The following is a 15,000-nucleotide window of genomic DNA, read 5'->3' as shown; positions in this document are numbered from 1 at the left end:
ACCTCCAGGGGTCAGTGGGATGAGCCACAAGCAGGTGCGAGCGGTCGGGTGTACGCGTTCTCCTCTTAGGGACGTCTCAGGACAACTCGGCCAATCAGCATCCATCATGAAACGTCATGCACAACAGTCACCGGTCCCTTCGTCCTAGTTAACTTTTGCATCTGTCTGTTGCTAAATCACGCAAGGAGAAGGAGGTTGTTTGTCATTTACGTCAGTGGCATTGGCCGTTGGCTGTCTGTAAATATGTAAATTATGTTAAAAAAAAGAGAAAAAACTAAAAAGGAAACAAACACATTATGCTCAACCAGCCTGCTGACTCCTCTCTCACACTCCCAATCCCCCTGAAGTGGCAGTGGTGTCACACACGGGGCATCCAGCCAGCATGTGACAATGCGGTTTGCAGTTCTGACCGGCTGCCCGCGCTCGTCACCCGTAATAAGCGGCCCACTTAATGGCATCAAACCGGAGCGCAAGACCCACCAAGGTCGCTGGCTCGCCCTGGCGTTCACTCAGCTACACTTGCTTTCTCTCTGACTTTGCATGGCTGAATTTGTCTTCCATGGAAAAAAGTATTTCATATTTTTTAAAAATCGCAGATGACATCATCCAAGGCCACCGCCAGCCTCTGACCTCATCAAAACACCACACCCCGAAAACGGTTGAAAACTCACACAACAACACTTGAGAGGGGAAACTCATCGTTAGGCCGTAACGTTTAATGTCTCAGAGTGGGCTCTCATTTTTTAGTGTCAATATTTATGTCGTTCTTCCACGTACGTTAAAACTGGTAGGAAACATATTTCACCTCAACCAGGATATTATTTGATTTAGTGTGTGTGTATGTGCCTGTGTGTGTTTCTGTGTTTGAGTGTGCGTGCCTGCGTGTGTGTGTGTGTGTGCCCACGTATGTGTGTATCTGGGGGGGGGGGAGGGGATGCATATGTGACGCGGGCTGATTCCTGGCACGCTGCACTCTCCTTAGGACCTGCTGTGGCCACAAACTAGCCTTATCCATCCTTGTTAAGACTAATCTGCTTTGTGGATTAGTGTGCAGTCGATTAACACCTGGCGTAGTGGCCCAGTATAGGCCCACACATTCACCCCACAGAGAGAAACCGACTAGTCCCTTCTGACTCAAGGTCCCCCCAACCCCAGTCGCCTCTGATTCACATTGTATAAAACATACACATGGATAACAATAGTATATATATTTATTCATATTGGTCAACGACACAGCTGTGTGTTGGTGAGAAACATATGCAACATACACAATGGTAGAAAACAGAAAAAATACAATAATTTCCTTGGATGTGTAATCAGACGGAGACATCGACCTGGGACGCAATTGATAGCGATCCTGTTTTGAACCTCATGTAGAGCAGTGGACGGGGTCCAGGGCTGCATGTGGAGGAGGAAGAACATGAAACAGCGTGTGGAACGCACATAAATAAAAACATCATAATAAAAACACGCAGAGGCATGCCAGATTTGACAAAGAAAGAGAGAGAGCGAGAGCGAGAGAAAGAGAAAAGAAAGAGGAGAGAGAGAGAGAGAGAAAGAGAAAGAGAGAGAAAGAGAGAGAATGAGAGAGAGTGGGAATGAGAGAAAGAGAGAAAATTAGAGAAAAAGAAAGAGAGAATGAGAAAAAGAGAGAATGAGAGAGGGAGTGAGAATGAGAGAGAGAGAGAGAGAGAGAGAGAGAGAGAGATAGCGTTAGAGAAGGAGAAAGAGAGAGCATTTGAGAGAGAGAGAGTGAGAGGAGTCTGTGTCTGTGGCCTATTGAATCTAAACAAGCAGAAATCTTGAAGCCTGCGATGTAAACAAAAAGTCTCTACGTGTCCGACGGTCACACCTGCATGCCAAACCAAACAGCCTTGTGCAGCGTAATCAGCCGCAGATGTGGTGGTCCGCCAGCAGGTAGGGGGCAAACCGCCACAAGCCCCCGGACGCGCAAGGAACACGTGGAAAACACTCTTCATTATTTTAGCTCGAAGAGCAGGACGGTTCTCCAAGCCAGCCACTTATTTTATTTTTTTTCCATGTTTCGTGAAACCAGTTTTGTTTCGGGGGAGAAGACAGGCTTTTGCTTCATCTATCCAAAAAGCACATGTTGTTTACCAAACTTGGGATTTTTTTCTTTTTCCCCTTCTTTCTCCTCATTTTCAATGTTTTCAGTCCCCATTACATATTGCATTTGAAAGCAGACCACTTGATCAAATCCCCAGACTCCTTTTCCCTAGAAGATTTTCCATCCTAAATGTGTTTTGACTTATTTCTGGAGTCCTGGAGCTGGAGAGCTATCGAGCCTCCCTCAATGCTGGCCTCTCTTTTTTGTGTGTTCCTTGTTCCTTCATGTCTGTCTCATCAAACTTAAAAAAATGAAAACACAGAATCTAAAAGATGTTGATGAAGGGATTACTCAAAGAAGGCAGAGGTATCACTGTCAACGTTTTACGTGGGGTGGAATACTACTCTGTGGATCACCTAACTGAAAGTTTCCATCAGCGATGCAAGGCCTACACAGTAATCCTAGTGTGGCTCTGTTTGGCCACCTAAATGCAGAACAGTAAAGGAACCTGATGTTCCAGTGAACTCCACGATGAAGTTGACAGATAGAGTTTACTCACTAATGTAAACTGAAGCTTTACGTAAGCTAGAGGAACATTGCAATCAGTCTATATAAATAGCACCATTCACTAGAAACAATAGCAGCCTTCTTATTTTTGTCTTCCCTCCGAACTCAGTTGTCAGAGTGATACATTGAGGAACAACAATTTTGCCCCCATTATATTTTGTGAGATTTTATGCTTATTGAAGAACATTGGACACGTATGCAGCCAAAAATCAGCAAAACACTATTCATCTAAGATACTTATCCATAATTTACACTTTTCCATATTGGCTGTGTTATTGTCTTCTCCAAACTAACAAACGGTTAGCGTTTCAAGCTACGTAAAGGAGACGATCAGAATCTTCTCAGAGGGACGCATCTGTTAATCGGGCATGCCTCCCCCGACATCAAGGACGTTCCACCAAAGCTCAGCCAATCAAGAGAAGGCACTGGGGAAGGAGGTTGGAAGAAACGGTTAATGTAGCTAATGTGGATGGAGATGGCGATGGTTAAATAGTCACAAGCCTCTGTTAAACTAAACAATTGTCCGTTTGAGGGGACAAGCACAAGCTACATCAGCTATTTCTAATTCCTACAACATTTTAAACAGTGGTCTATCTTCAATCTAGCTAAACAGATGAAGAAATCTATTTGAGTAGTAATGAGCTTTCAGGGCTGACGTACCTTATTTTTCTAGGGGAAAGGTTTGGAGATATTCACGATTGTGCGGAGGAGCTTTCTCTACGGATGTCCACGCTTCTGTAACACATCAGCCCGCAGGGCGCTTTATAGGTTTCCTAGTCCAGCTCCCTCTATCTAACACACACATGCTGTCTCACTCACAAAACCAAAATCTAATAAGTTTAAACGACTCTATCTGTCTTGGCGGGTCACCGCATTCTCCCGACGGACCCATCAACCCATCGACCCGTCACGCGTTACCAAATCCCTTCTGTCTTCATTACAGTGGAGACCGCCTGGCTCTAGTCCTCTCAATGTTTACCCTCTCACCAGCTCAGCCCTGCCAATCCCTTTTCTTTCTCTGAATGGAGGTTTATTGGGACAGATTGTACTTGGTGTTACAAATAGTGGAAGACACTTTTCTCTTGTCACTCTGGTATCACCTGTATAGCGTATCTCAGGCCCATGAGGGTGGCTTGGCTTATGACTTGGATTAGGAGCCTTACCACTGAGGTGGAAGGAATGACGTAAACATTTACTCACGCTTGGTGATGCCGGACGAAGTCTGCAAACTGCCGGTCCTTAGCGTACAGCTCAACTATGCGTATTCGGTCTTGGATTTCCTATAAATGAAGACAGGACAATCAAAAACAAACTTCTCCTTTCGAGTTGATAAACCATTCAAAACAGTTTCAATAAGCAGCAGTACAAGACATCTGGTATTGGATAACAGTACTACTACTACGACTCACTACCAATACCAGCCCTAACGGGGCTAAATCAGATGTGCAACTAATTGTGGAAAAAAGTTGGGTCAATAAAATATCTCATGGGGGGATTATAAACATACAGTGAACACATTCCTTCCAAGTAATGTCTCAGTAAAGCCACAAACACACCGGCACACACACACACAGATGCTCACATCTACACAGAGACACACACAGAGATGCGCGCACACACACCTCTTTGGTGAGTTCACTGTTCTCGTAAATGTGTCGGACCTCCTCGCTGCTGAAGTCGGTGGAGGCCTCTGCGCTGGCGCTGCTGTAGACGGGCGCCTCGGGGTAGCGGCGGTAGTAGTGGCTGTAGCCCGTGGTGGCCTCGCTCTCGTACATTGGGTTGTACTTGGTCGCCCGCTCCAGAGACGGGTGGCTCTCCGCATGCCTGCAGGGCATCGGCGCAAACACAGAGAGCGCCACCGTAAAGATGTAGACTGCATGATGTTCATTGGTTTAAACGCAACTGTTTTGAGGCTTTAGATTTGGTTGTAGGCTGTGCGCCCATATATGGCACATTGAGGGCTGGAATTGAATGGCCGCCTTAATAACTTTTTAATGGAGTAAAAACTGTTAAACAGGACCTTGCAGAAAACAAGATATGAAGATGAACGAGCCACTGAGATAACTGAACAAAGACAAAACGATAAGCTTTTTATTACTTGACGTAAAATGGTGACAGGTCTTTCTGCATCCAAGCGACTCTAACCACCTACAGGCCGTTATAGGAACTACATGTTAGTCTCTTCTGCCAGGGCTTCAAAAACAGGCATACAGTCATTGGCAACAGCACTCGTCAGTAGGCATGTTAAACTGTTAAGTGGCGCTGCTTACACAATGGATGCCAAACAAACGGAGCTTCAGTCTGGAGATAAAGAGAAGATGAAGAAGGAAGGATTTGTGTACCCGGTCAGGGATAGGCGGCCAGACACTTCTTCAGACGTCTCTCCAGAATCATAAGAAGGTTTGGCTTGGAGTATTTGTTAACCTTGATTAACCCGGGATAATACTTGTTGTCTCTGAGTCATTGTATCGGTGGCCATATTGTGTTGAGTCTGGAGGCTATATGGATAGAGATCAACGCACTGCTCTGATTGGTTAACTCTCTGGCTGTGGTTAATCCAGTTTCTCCCGGACGCCAATTATAAACTCATTCCAGATCCACAGATTAAAAGAGAGTTTCAATTACCTAAACATATTGTGGTTGCGTAGATATCTTCAGACGTCTCCCTATTTGCATTTGAATATGAGTACATTTGAGTTTCTCTATTGGGAGGTAAATATAACGGAAAGAAGGGGTGAACATGAGCCCCATGGGGGTGCGGGGGGGTTGGCGGCATAGCTCTGGTTTGGCTAACCCACAGATACAGTCACACAATGTCCCAGCGACTTCTGCCCTCTCATTCCCCAGTTAGTACGCAGGACCTCATGCCTGTAATCTAAGACCGGGACCGTGGGACAGGCAGCTGTGTTCCAGTGCTTTGGTGCAATGCTTCAGCAAGTAAAGCTCGCCTCATCCCAAATCTAGTCTGTGTCATCATGGAACATCCTATTCTACCACTGCTAATGAGAAAAATCTATCTGAAGACAAGATGTTTTTGTGTCTTAAGCATTTTTTTTGTCCCTGATATGATTTCAAACGCATATGTCTGCATTAGTGAACAGTGAAAAATTTGTGAAAAACATGTGTTATCTAAATAAGTGAGGGGCACACTTGACCTGAGATTGGCCAGATTGGATTTGAAGAGAGTTGAAGGGCAGAATGGGCAGCTTGATCGACCAATGGCTGGCTGCAACCAAAACTCCAGGCGCAGGCAGAATTGAGTTTAGCCAGTAAAAGAAACACATTGGGTCAGACTACATCCCAATAGATCTGATGTTTACGGAGAGGTCAGAGAGGGTTAGCTGTTAGCGGTTAGCGATTAGCCTCTCACCTTATGGGGTCCTCGGACTCGTCCTTGTCGTACTGATCCCTCAGTGTCCTGGCCAGGAAGAAGATCACCCCGGAGGCCACCAGCAGGAAGCCCGCCACCGAGGCTATCGCTATGCCAACCACCAGCGGCTCCGATACGTACTCTTCACAATGCTCGCCGCGGTACCACCAGTTCTCCCCAACACGACACCTGTATGTACAAAGTAAATAACAAACAAATGCATCTAAATAATTAGCCTTAAAGATGCCGTTTGTTCTATTCATAATATCAAATGCAACTCACAAACAGCAACTGTTTGTTTCACCAGCCATGTCCTGTCACTAATGTTCTGTTGTTGGGCTGCTCTATAATAGCTTAATAAAGGCAGCATGTTCCGTTACAAAAACAACTTAGTTTTAATATGTGTCTAAAGAGAGTGTTTTAAAGCTAGGGTGGGCAATTCAGAGAAACAATCCAGAGTCAAGTCGATTTAGTATCCAAGTATCCACTGAAAACAAATCATACCTCCCTCCAAAGTCGCACCCCCAAAACCCATGACTGTTTTGCTAACTTTAGCAATAGGTCTACCTAGCCTTATGGAAGACTTGGGGAATGTGCAAAAAGAGCACGGGCAGAATGCGTGCAGGGAGCCGGCTAGGTAGGTAGACGGGCAGGTAGGTCATCCATACATGTCATTCTGTCCGGGCTTTTGATTTATTGAGCGCTGTCAGGATGTCAGGATTTCAACCCATTTTGACCAAAAGTGTTTCCAAAAGAAATTGCCTACCCTAGCTTTAAAGAATCTTCCAATATATAAACGATGGCATATGGAAGCGCTTTTATAAAAACATCTTTGATTACTTAGGATACCACTGGTCTGAGAATCTCTTCTGGGTATTTTTGAAAAGGCCAGAAATGCAACGTGTTGCCCTCAGAGCGTGTCACGGGCTTTGCCAATGTGGAGTAGGCAACAATTCAGCAGCATCTGGATGTGCTGGCTTCTTTGTAAGGCAGGGTGTGAAACAGCAGTCCGGCGTTCATCTTAGCCCTTGCTATTGTTTCCATGCCTGTTCATAAACATTTTATCTCAAAATCAAGCCTCATACAACAGCCCGGGGAGACTGAAAGACATGCCCCCCCAGCCTCCTACTCTGGTGCCTTGACCCACGACACGTAAGCACACATTTACATTTTGCAATGTGAATGAAAACAAAAGCCCTGTCAAACTTACAGGATTCACACAAACAACCGTCTGTGATGCAAGGGCCTTTTGCAGCACTCAAAAACTATTCTTGAGTGATCCTTATTCCCCCAGCTTGAAATAAAACACGCTCAGCTCAACTGAAATTAACTTCAAAAATAGTAAAATAAAACGACAAAGATCATTCTAATAGATAATAAGATAAAAAGGTTCCAGGAAATCATTTGCTGTGTATTTTCACCTTAGCTGCTTGGATGTGTTGACATAACAAAACCTCAAGGCATGGTTACATGGCAGATAAGGAGGTTGTTGACAATGTGTCCACCATGTTAAACGCTGACGACTTGCAGCTAAAATAAAAATATAGTTACTTAGTGCTGTACTGGAATTTTGGCTGTTTTTACCCCTTAATGAGAGTTCAAGATGGATGGAGTTGTCATACAACTCACCATAACTGTGAGATGGCTGAGATAAACACAGGAGAAAGGTTGTTTAACCTACTACAACAAACTACACTACAAACACACACACCTGCAAGCACGCACACACACACACACACATACACACCTGCAAGCACACGCACACACACACACACAAACACACACACACACACACACATACACCAAGCACGAAAGCACACACACACACACATACACCAAGCACGAAAGCACACGCACCCAGACACACACCCACACACACACACCTGCAGATTGCCCCTTTGCCAGGGATGATGTCACATTTGCCGTCGTTGAGGCAGAAGTCCGCCCTGAGCTCACAGATGCTCTGGCAGGGCAGCAGGTCCACGCTGAAGTAGCCAGCCGTGCACACACACTCCGCTTCACCCGTCCACCTGTTCACCTTACACTCTGCATACTCGTTACACGCCTGGAACTTGCAGGGGTCCGCCTGGTCGCCTGGGGGGAGGAAGGAGGGCGTCCCTTTGTTAGTTCACTGGGATTGGGAGACGGTATGCGAGGGAGCAGGGCATATGGAAGTGCATCAGCATGTTTATTGTTCTCGACCTCACTTGTTAGTTACGTTTGGGTGAAAGCGTCTGCTACGTGACGAACAGGAAGTGCTAGCATGTAAATCAGAAATGTTTGGGGCTGTTTATCCAAGACTGTCAACGAGAGTATGAGTATGAATAATTCACGCAGGCAATGGTCTACTGCCATCCAAATCTGATTTGCTACCACATCATTCAGGAAGGTGGAAATATCTTGTGAGTGGAGTCAGAGCAAGGAACACGACACAATCGTACGCTGTATTCAATCAAACTGATGACGGCGTAAATGTAATGTTATTTCGGCATGAAAATGTCTGTAGATTCAACACACTTAGATTCAAATCAAGCTAATCAAAGCAGTGAGCTCATATACCGGACTATTAAACATGGAAAACAGATAATCTTGACTTTTGGAACATTTGTGCAGCAGCGTTGCCAATGCTCATCATGGTTTGCTCAGAACACGCACTTACCCGATTCGACATCCAGCGAGTACTTGTCGATGGCCAGGTTCATGGTCTGGTAGGCCGTGTTGCAGAAGTCCTCCAGGATCAGGTACACTGCCGTGGTGACAGTTTGGGGCACTGGCTTGCCAAACTTCATCCTGCTGTTCACCACAATGCTCCCATTGCGGAAATTCAAGATCTCCAAGTTCTGGAAGTTACTCAGGTTGGACTGCAGGTAGGGGACCAGCTGTGGAAGGAGATGGAATGAAACGAAACAGTTCAAAGTGATGACTTCTTCAAGTAAAACACAGGAGAATGTATACAGAGCAGACGGGTGGTTTACCAGCTCCAGGAAGCGTTGCTCCAAGGCCTTGTACTCTGCAGAGCTCTTGTTGAAGAGATCTTCTGAGAAGATCATGTTGGTCACCCTCAGACTGAAGAACACCATCAGCGCCCGCTGGGGCATCACAGGCATGGCGATGCTCACCTGGTCGGTGCCTAGTGGCGCGCCGGCCGGGAACCCACTGCTGCCCTCCTCTGTGTGATTGGTCGCCCCGTAACCATAGTGAATAATGTCATAGCCAGGGTCCCCCTCCGTAGGGTCAGCCAGTTCCACCACGGTGGTCTGCACCTGGGGCCACAGTGAAGGTGATGATTGGTTGAAACAATATGGAGTGTTATGTTGGAGTGCCTGTGGTGGCTTCATTGGAAGTGTAAGTGCACACAAAAATATCAATGTTTACTATGTGTTTGGCTATGTGTTCACCCCATTAGTGGAGTTTAGAAGTGTTTTAGGTGAGCCAATGTATTTAAATGTACAATATACCACAATGTACTCTACTCAATCCTAAAATGACCATGATATGTCATCAGAGTCTAAGTGAGTCTGAATACTGGCTTCTCTGACCACATTGCTAAAGCCAGTCTGTTTTACCTTCAAATTTCCGTTCCGGCTCGCAACATTTGTTATTATTTTGGCATGTGTTATGATTCACTATTTTCGGAATACCCCGTGTTGCCAGGTATGAAAAAAACTGGCATACAAACACAGCATGCTGCAGCCAAGGAAGCAAGCAAACAAACGGGATCAACTGAGATTGTACTGCATTCTCACTAACCCAAAAAAAAAAGCCTTGCACTCTTTCGAAATAGCTTCATGACCAAAGATATTCTGAAACATGGGTAAATATTGGAGTTGCATTTGAAAGATGGAGAAAGCTTAGTGCCAAGAAGGATTGCTAGAAAGATGATAATTTGCAAACATAAATAAATTGTAAAGGTATACATTAGCTGATTAATTTGTGTGAGTGTAGGACTTGTCGTCGCCTAGCCAATATACACCAATTGGGCTCACTCAAAATATAATGAGCTTGGCTTATCTTGCTCTCGTGTACGTTCATTGTCCTAAACCTGGCAACCCATGTGAGCTTCGAGTCTGGGGAAGAGAGGACGGGCGAAGACAACTCTCTCTAATATTGTGTATTTAGTCTGCAGTGGCCATTTTAAACACTGGTCAATGAAACATATTGTTCCTTTAAGTCTTATGTATATTTGACCATCTATTCTTGAGTTAACGGTTCAGCTGCTAAGCTACCTAAGCTGGAGTTAACACCAGCATGTTCCTTCAACAACAGTGTCATCTTACATCCATGGTGGTGACGGACACTCCCATGTCAGACCGCTCGTCTACGGCCGCTACGATGTCAGAGATGCGAGTGAAAGGAGACTCTCTCTCAGGAGACAGGGTGGTCGGGGGACCAGGGTGGAGAGGATTGACGACTGGAGGCTCTGGCTCCTTCTGGTTGACCAATAAGAGCTCATCCTCTGTGAGGTCACCTGACACGAAGATACCGAGGCCATCCGATGCCATTTCTTCCACCACCGGGTCTTCGGGTACAACCTCCACCAGCTCTTCTTCATTCTCCTGCTCTGTAACATCTCCGGTTTCCTCCCCTGTCACCACAACATCCTCCCCCTCCTCTTCTACCTTCCCGTTTGCAGGCTCCTCAGGAGGGGCTAGGGTGACGTTGATGGCCGGGAGATCCTCCGGTTGTTGTGGAAGATCCTCTTCTTCATCTGTCATCGCCGGTGTAGCCACCACCACTGAGACAACATGGTCTTCCTCTTGGGTGGTCTCCGTCACCACGGTGGTGATTTCAATCTCCTGTGGAACGTCCTCCACATTGAGGGCTTCCTCTTTGTCCTCCCCTTCAGATTCAGCGATGGACTCTTGTCCTGCCCCTTCCTGGACCTCGGTCAGGATTTCTTGCTCTACAAGAATGTTTTCAGAGATTGCGTTCTCCTCTTGGCTGCTGATCGGCCCGTCATCTGTTGTCTCAGAGGAGTCCTCCACCACCTCTGTAGTTGTAAATGTTTCTGATGAATATGGAGGATCGTCAGGTTCCAGGCCCGAGGCTTCGCTTTCCACTGGCGGCTCAGGATGAGTGATCACCTCTGCTCGCTCTGGGGACGCCACCTCAGCAGGGAGCGTCTCTGGCGGTGGGCTCTCTGGAGTGGTCATCAGCGAAAGGTCTCCAGGTATCAGGCCTTCCTCCTCTATACCTGGAGGACGTCAAGACAAGCAAGTTAAAGCCATTGTTGTACTAACGTGATTGCATTGTATTGTAATATTTAGAGAGAGCGAGAAGAGAGAAAAAAAGCGCAACATACTATCATCGATGGGAGAGATGGCATTGCCAGGATCGGGAGACTCTTTTTGACTCTCCTCCAGGATCACGGCATCCATCTCGGGGACTTCCTCAAGGAAGTCTGTCTTGTTCTCTGCAGAGTCCTCCACCAGGATGGGGACATCTGCTGTCCCTGCATCAACCTGTACCATTCACAAACAAATGTAAAGTATCCCAGGATCAATCAGCCTATTCATTCAGGCCAAGGCATAACAGAAGCCGAGAAGACGTCCGATCCTCAACCAGGCTTCACAGAGTAGCCTTAATTCATTCTGTGGCACAGTAGCGAGGTTGCTCAGACTCGGTAATCAATTACTGGAAAGCAGTTTGCCAAGCTTTCCCAGTTCTTGTAATGAGTCCAATTAATCACACACAAAGCAGGGTAGTAAAGCGACCCAGCAGGCACTGTAGAGTCGACAGAGCCCTGATTAGCATCAAAGGGCACACTCAGCCCTTGCAGAAAGAACAAATAAAGATGGGGAATGATCCGGTCGGATTGAGAGCTCTGGTGTCGGCAGAGAAAAATGTACACACACATACACATACATAATCTGTCCTCTCTATGGGGCCTGGAAAGTGGCACAGAGTCAAGCTCTAAACCAACCTCCAATTATTCCATTGAGTGTGTAAAACAAGTATTATGCAACGTAGAACCAAATCCTCTGTTGGACTATAGTAGACATCGCCACACCACTGGGCTTCAAGGACAAACACGGGCATAAATCATAACTCGCATTATGTTTGAGGGATAACAGATTGGACAGTGAAGGCAAAGTTTTCCCCAAACTATAACATGTGTGGGCAGTTTTACGTAATATGAGCTGAAATCCCACGTAACCTTTGTTTTTACCGTACAATAATCACCCAAAACCTCATGGAGGCAAGCAACATATATCTTCACTGGGCATATAGATCAATGTTATGACTTATGTTGATGTGTGTTTATTTTGTACTTTAGTCTTGATATACACTGCATAGCTGCCAGTCAGTCCTTGCCACTTCAATGCCCGTCATATGTACATGGGGATGGTCAAGCTAGGCTTCTCTATAGTGAGGCAATCCAAGTCCATAGTTACTCCCCCATATAGCTGGCATTATTTGCACCAGGACAGCAGTGTATTTTAACAGAGAGAGTCAAACAAAAGTCAGTCTCTGTGGATATTTCTCTCTCATTCTCTAAATGTTATTGACTAACATCAGATTTTGGCTACCGCAGATGAAGAGTCAAGACAAGTCGATGAAATAAGTATAGCGCTTAATCACATTCACAGTCTCACATGGTTTCAATGACACCCATAACCCTAGTCCCCGAAAGATAAAGCAAAAGCTCCCTTAACTGTCAAGGAAGGAACCTTGGGAGGAAACACAGACAGAGGGAGCCCTCCTTTAGATTGGTGTTTAAATAGTGTACAGGAATACATTGTTTTCATAGAGATAACCTTGACTTACTAGATGTTTATCAGAGGACTCAAACTCGGGGGTCTCAGGGGCCTCTGGAGGGTTAGGGGTATCTGTGGGGTCGGGTGACTGTGGAGGTCTAGGGGTTTGTGGTGGTCTAGGGGTTTGTGGGGGGTGAGGGGTTTGTGGAGGGTCTTGGGTCTGTGGAGGTCTAGAGGTTTGTGGAGGGTGAGGGGTTTGTGGCGGGTCTGTGGTTTCTGGAGTCTCTGTCGGTTCTGCGGTCTCTGGGTGGTCTGGGGTGTGTGGGGGGTCCGGAGATCCAGGCTCTGCGGAAACAACAACAATTCAAATCCTAACGTTAGCAGAAAAGGAGTGAGCACAGAGCAGCATTGTAAACACTTGAATATGCCCTGAATGCGACTCTGGCTCCTCAAGCAGGGTCCCATTCCAGCTGTCTTATTGGTCCACCGCCAGGCCGCTCTACCTCTGTCGACCCTGCTGACAGTCGTCACGCTGACTGCACATTTACCTCAGACAAACTCAGCCAATCAGCTCTCAGTGCTGGCCCCAACATCGGCCAATCGTCACAGGCCAAAGCTATTACTGCATTACCATCAAAGCTGAGCGCCGTGGCCAAGACATGCCTGTGAGTCCCCAAGCGGAGGCATGCCAGCCGGCCATATGAGCTTGTTTAGACCTCCCATCATTCAGGCCCATAACTAATGTGGGCTTCAGATGGCATTCGTCTCCCAGGTGGCTTGCTAATCTGCTAAGCTAATGGCCGTATTTACTAGGAATCACAGCCAGTGGTGTACAAGTCGTATGGAGGGGAAGAAATTGTAGAGTCATTATGATTGGTGGCTCCTCCTCCACTGGAAAAGGTCCCTGAAAAGTGTGAGGGAGCAAACCTACTCTCTGTCTATCTAATTGGAGATAGTGTAGTGATGTGTGCATGTGCGTGTGTGTGCGTGTCTCTGTGTGCGTGACAGACACACAGAGGAATTTGATATCATCGGCAAAAGGAGGGCAAATTTTGATGCATGAGAGAAAGGGACAAGAAAGAAAGCAAGAGTTACTCAAATCACTCAAGGTTAGAAGTTAAGTAGAAACCTTGAGTAGATGAGATTTCCTCCGACAAAAAGGAAGCATGTTGGCTGAAACCGGGACAAACCATTTCAGGATGCGGGCCTCAGTGCCTCGCTCTGAATGTAAATGCAGCTCCTATTACTGATATTTGCGTGATTTCTTCTTTCAAATGTTTCCACTTTTTTTGACTGAAACATCCTACAACCTGGGTCCTCTTTGACACAGAGTGGAGAGGAATAAAAAACAGATGACTCTTTCAAGGCATCAGGAAAGTTTTCGCCAAGCGATCCAGTATGTTGTTATCAAAACCAACGCCAGATCCCCATCTCCCTGCCTTCCGATTGGACGTTATTAGCGACTGGCGGGTCCCTCACCACTCTCGGCGTCTGTCTTGTGTAGCGCTTCACCCCCATGGATCCGGACCTTGCTGACGGTGAAGACCAGCGTGGGCCTCTCCTCCACCAGGTGGTGGGAGTTCTCCACCCGGTTGGACTGCAGGGTCAGGTAGTCCAGCTGCTCTGGGCTTACGCCCTCCCCACTCACCAGCACCGTCACCGAGTAGTCCACCACCAGCGCCTCCTCCCTGCACCGACACAAACACGCACGCACGTACATGCACGCACGCATGAAAGTGCGCACAAATGCATGCATGCACGCAGAGCACTGCGAGCACACACAAATGCACACACACACACACACACCCACCCGTACACACGCAACCACGCACACACACCCAAGCACACACACACACACACACACACTTAAAATGGACCAAATACAATAACTATCCGATCAAAGAGTTTCCAATCCATTAGTTTCCAATTAAGGGGATATATTTGATTCAGGCGTCTTCGTCTGTTCAAACAGGGAAAGCTGACTGAGCGTGAAGAGGTGTTTTTCCGCATCACGTTCACTGTGGAAAAAACCCATTGCTCCATGCCAGATGCCCACGACCACAACTACTACAGCAGGGTTCTGCCACCACTCCTTGGCCGGTGCGGAGTGTAATTTGTGTGGCTAGCTTGGCTCTCAGAAGGTGCTCAAGGGCATCTCGGTAATAGTGGCTAACAGAAGGTGGCTGCGTCTTTGTTTACTCTCTGACGTAGTGCTTCAGTGCACTGCCGTCGGTCGGGTCAATAGTTTGCTTACATTGGTGGTTCACTCCTTGATTATCAATCAATTACGAAATCGA

At 46.6% G+C, this 15,000-nt stretch overlaps 1 protein-coding gene across 1 annotated transcript in view; it reads right to left on the bottom strand.

The window, feature by feature from the left end:
- Positions 1-1,282: 1,282 nt before the first annotated feature.
- impg2a (interphotoreceptor matrix proteoglycan 2a) overlaps positions 1,283-15,000 on the bottom strand; it is a gene marked incomplete at its 5' end in the record, with an annotated part of 21,579 nt that continues 7,861 nt past the window's right edge. The window contains 12 exons of the mRNA XM_079731481.1: positions 1,283-3,060; positions 3,296-3,370; positions 3,836-3,915; positions 4,258-4,459; positions 6,006-6,194; positions 7,889-8,099; positions 8,665-8,884; positions 8,981-9,268; positions 10,283-11,199; positions 11,308-11,467; positions 12,774-13,048; positions 14,183-14,391. Coding sequence (XP_079587607.1) covers positions 3,328-3,370; positions 3,836-3,915; positions 4,258-4,459; positions 6,006-6,194; positions 7,889-8,099; positions 8,665-8,884; positions 8,981-9,268; positions 10,283-11,199; positions 11,308-11,467; positions 12,774-13,048; positions 14,183-14,391 — 2,794 coding nt within the window. The 3' untranslated portion in view covers positions 1,283-3,060; positions 3,296-3,327. The remainder of the gene's footprint in view (positions 3,061-3,295; positions 3,371-3,835; positions 3,916-4,257; positions 4,460-6,005; positions 6,195-7,888; positions 8,100-8,664; positions 8,885-8,980; positions 9,269-10,282; positions 11,200-11,307; positions 11,468-12,773; positions 13,049-14,182; positions 14,392-15,000) is intronic.

Source organism: Pollachius pollachius (genome assembly GCF_949987615.1).
Source record: "Pollachius pollachius genome assembly, chromosome: 3".
Taxonomy (NCBI): domain Eukaryota; kingdom Metazoa; phylum Chordata; class Actinopteri; order Gadiformes; family Gadidae; genus Pollachius; species Pollachius pollachius.
The sequence above is the reverse complement of the archived record's forward strand: the minus strand, read 5'-3'. Positions and strand labels throughout refer to the sequence as shown.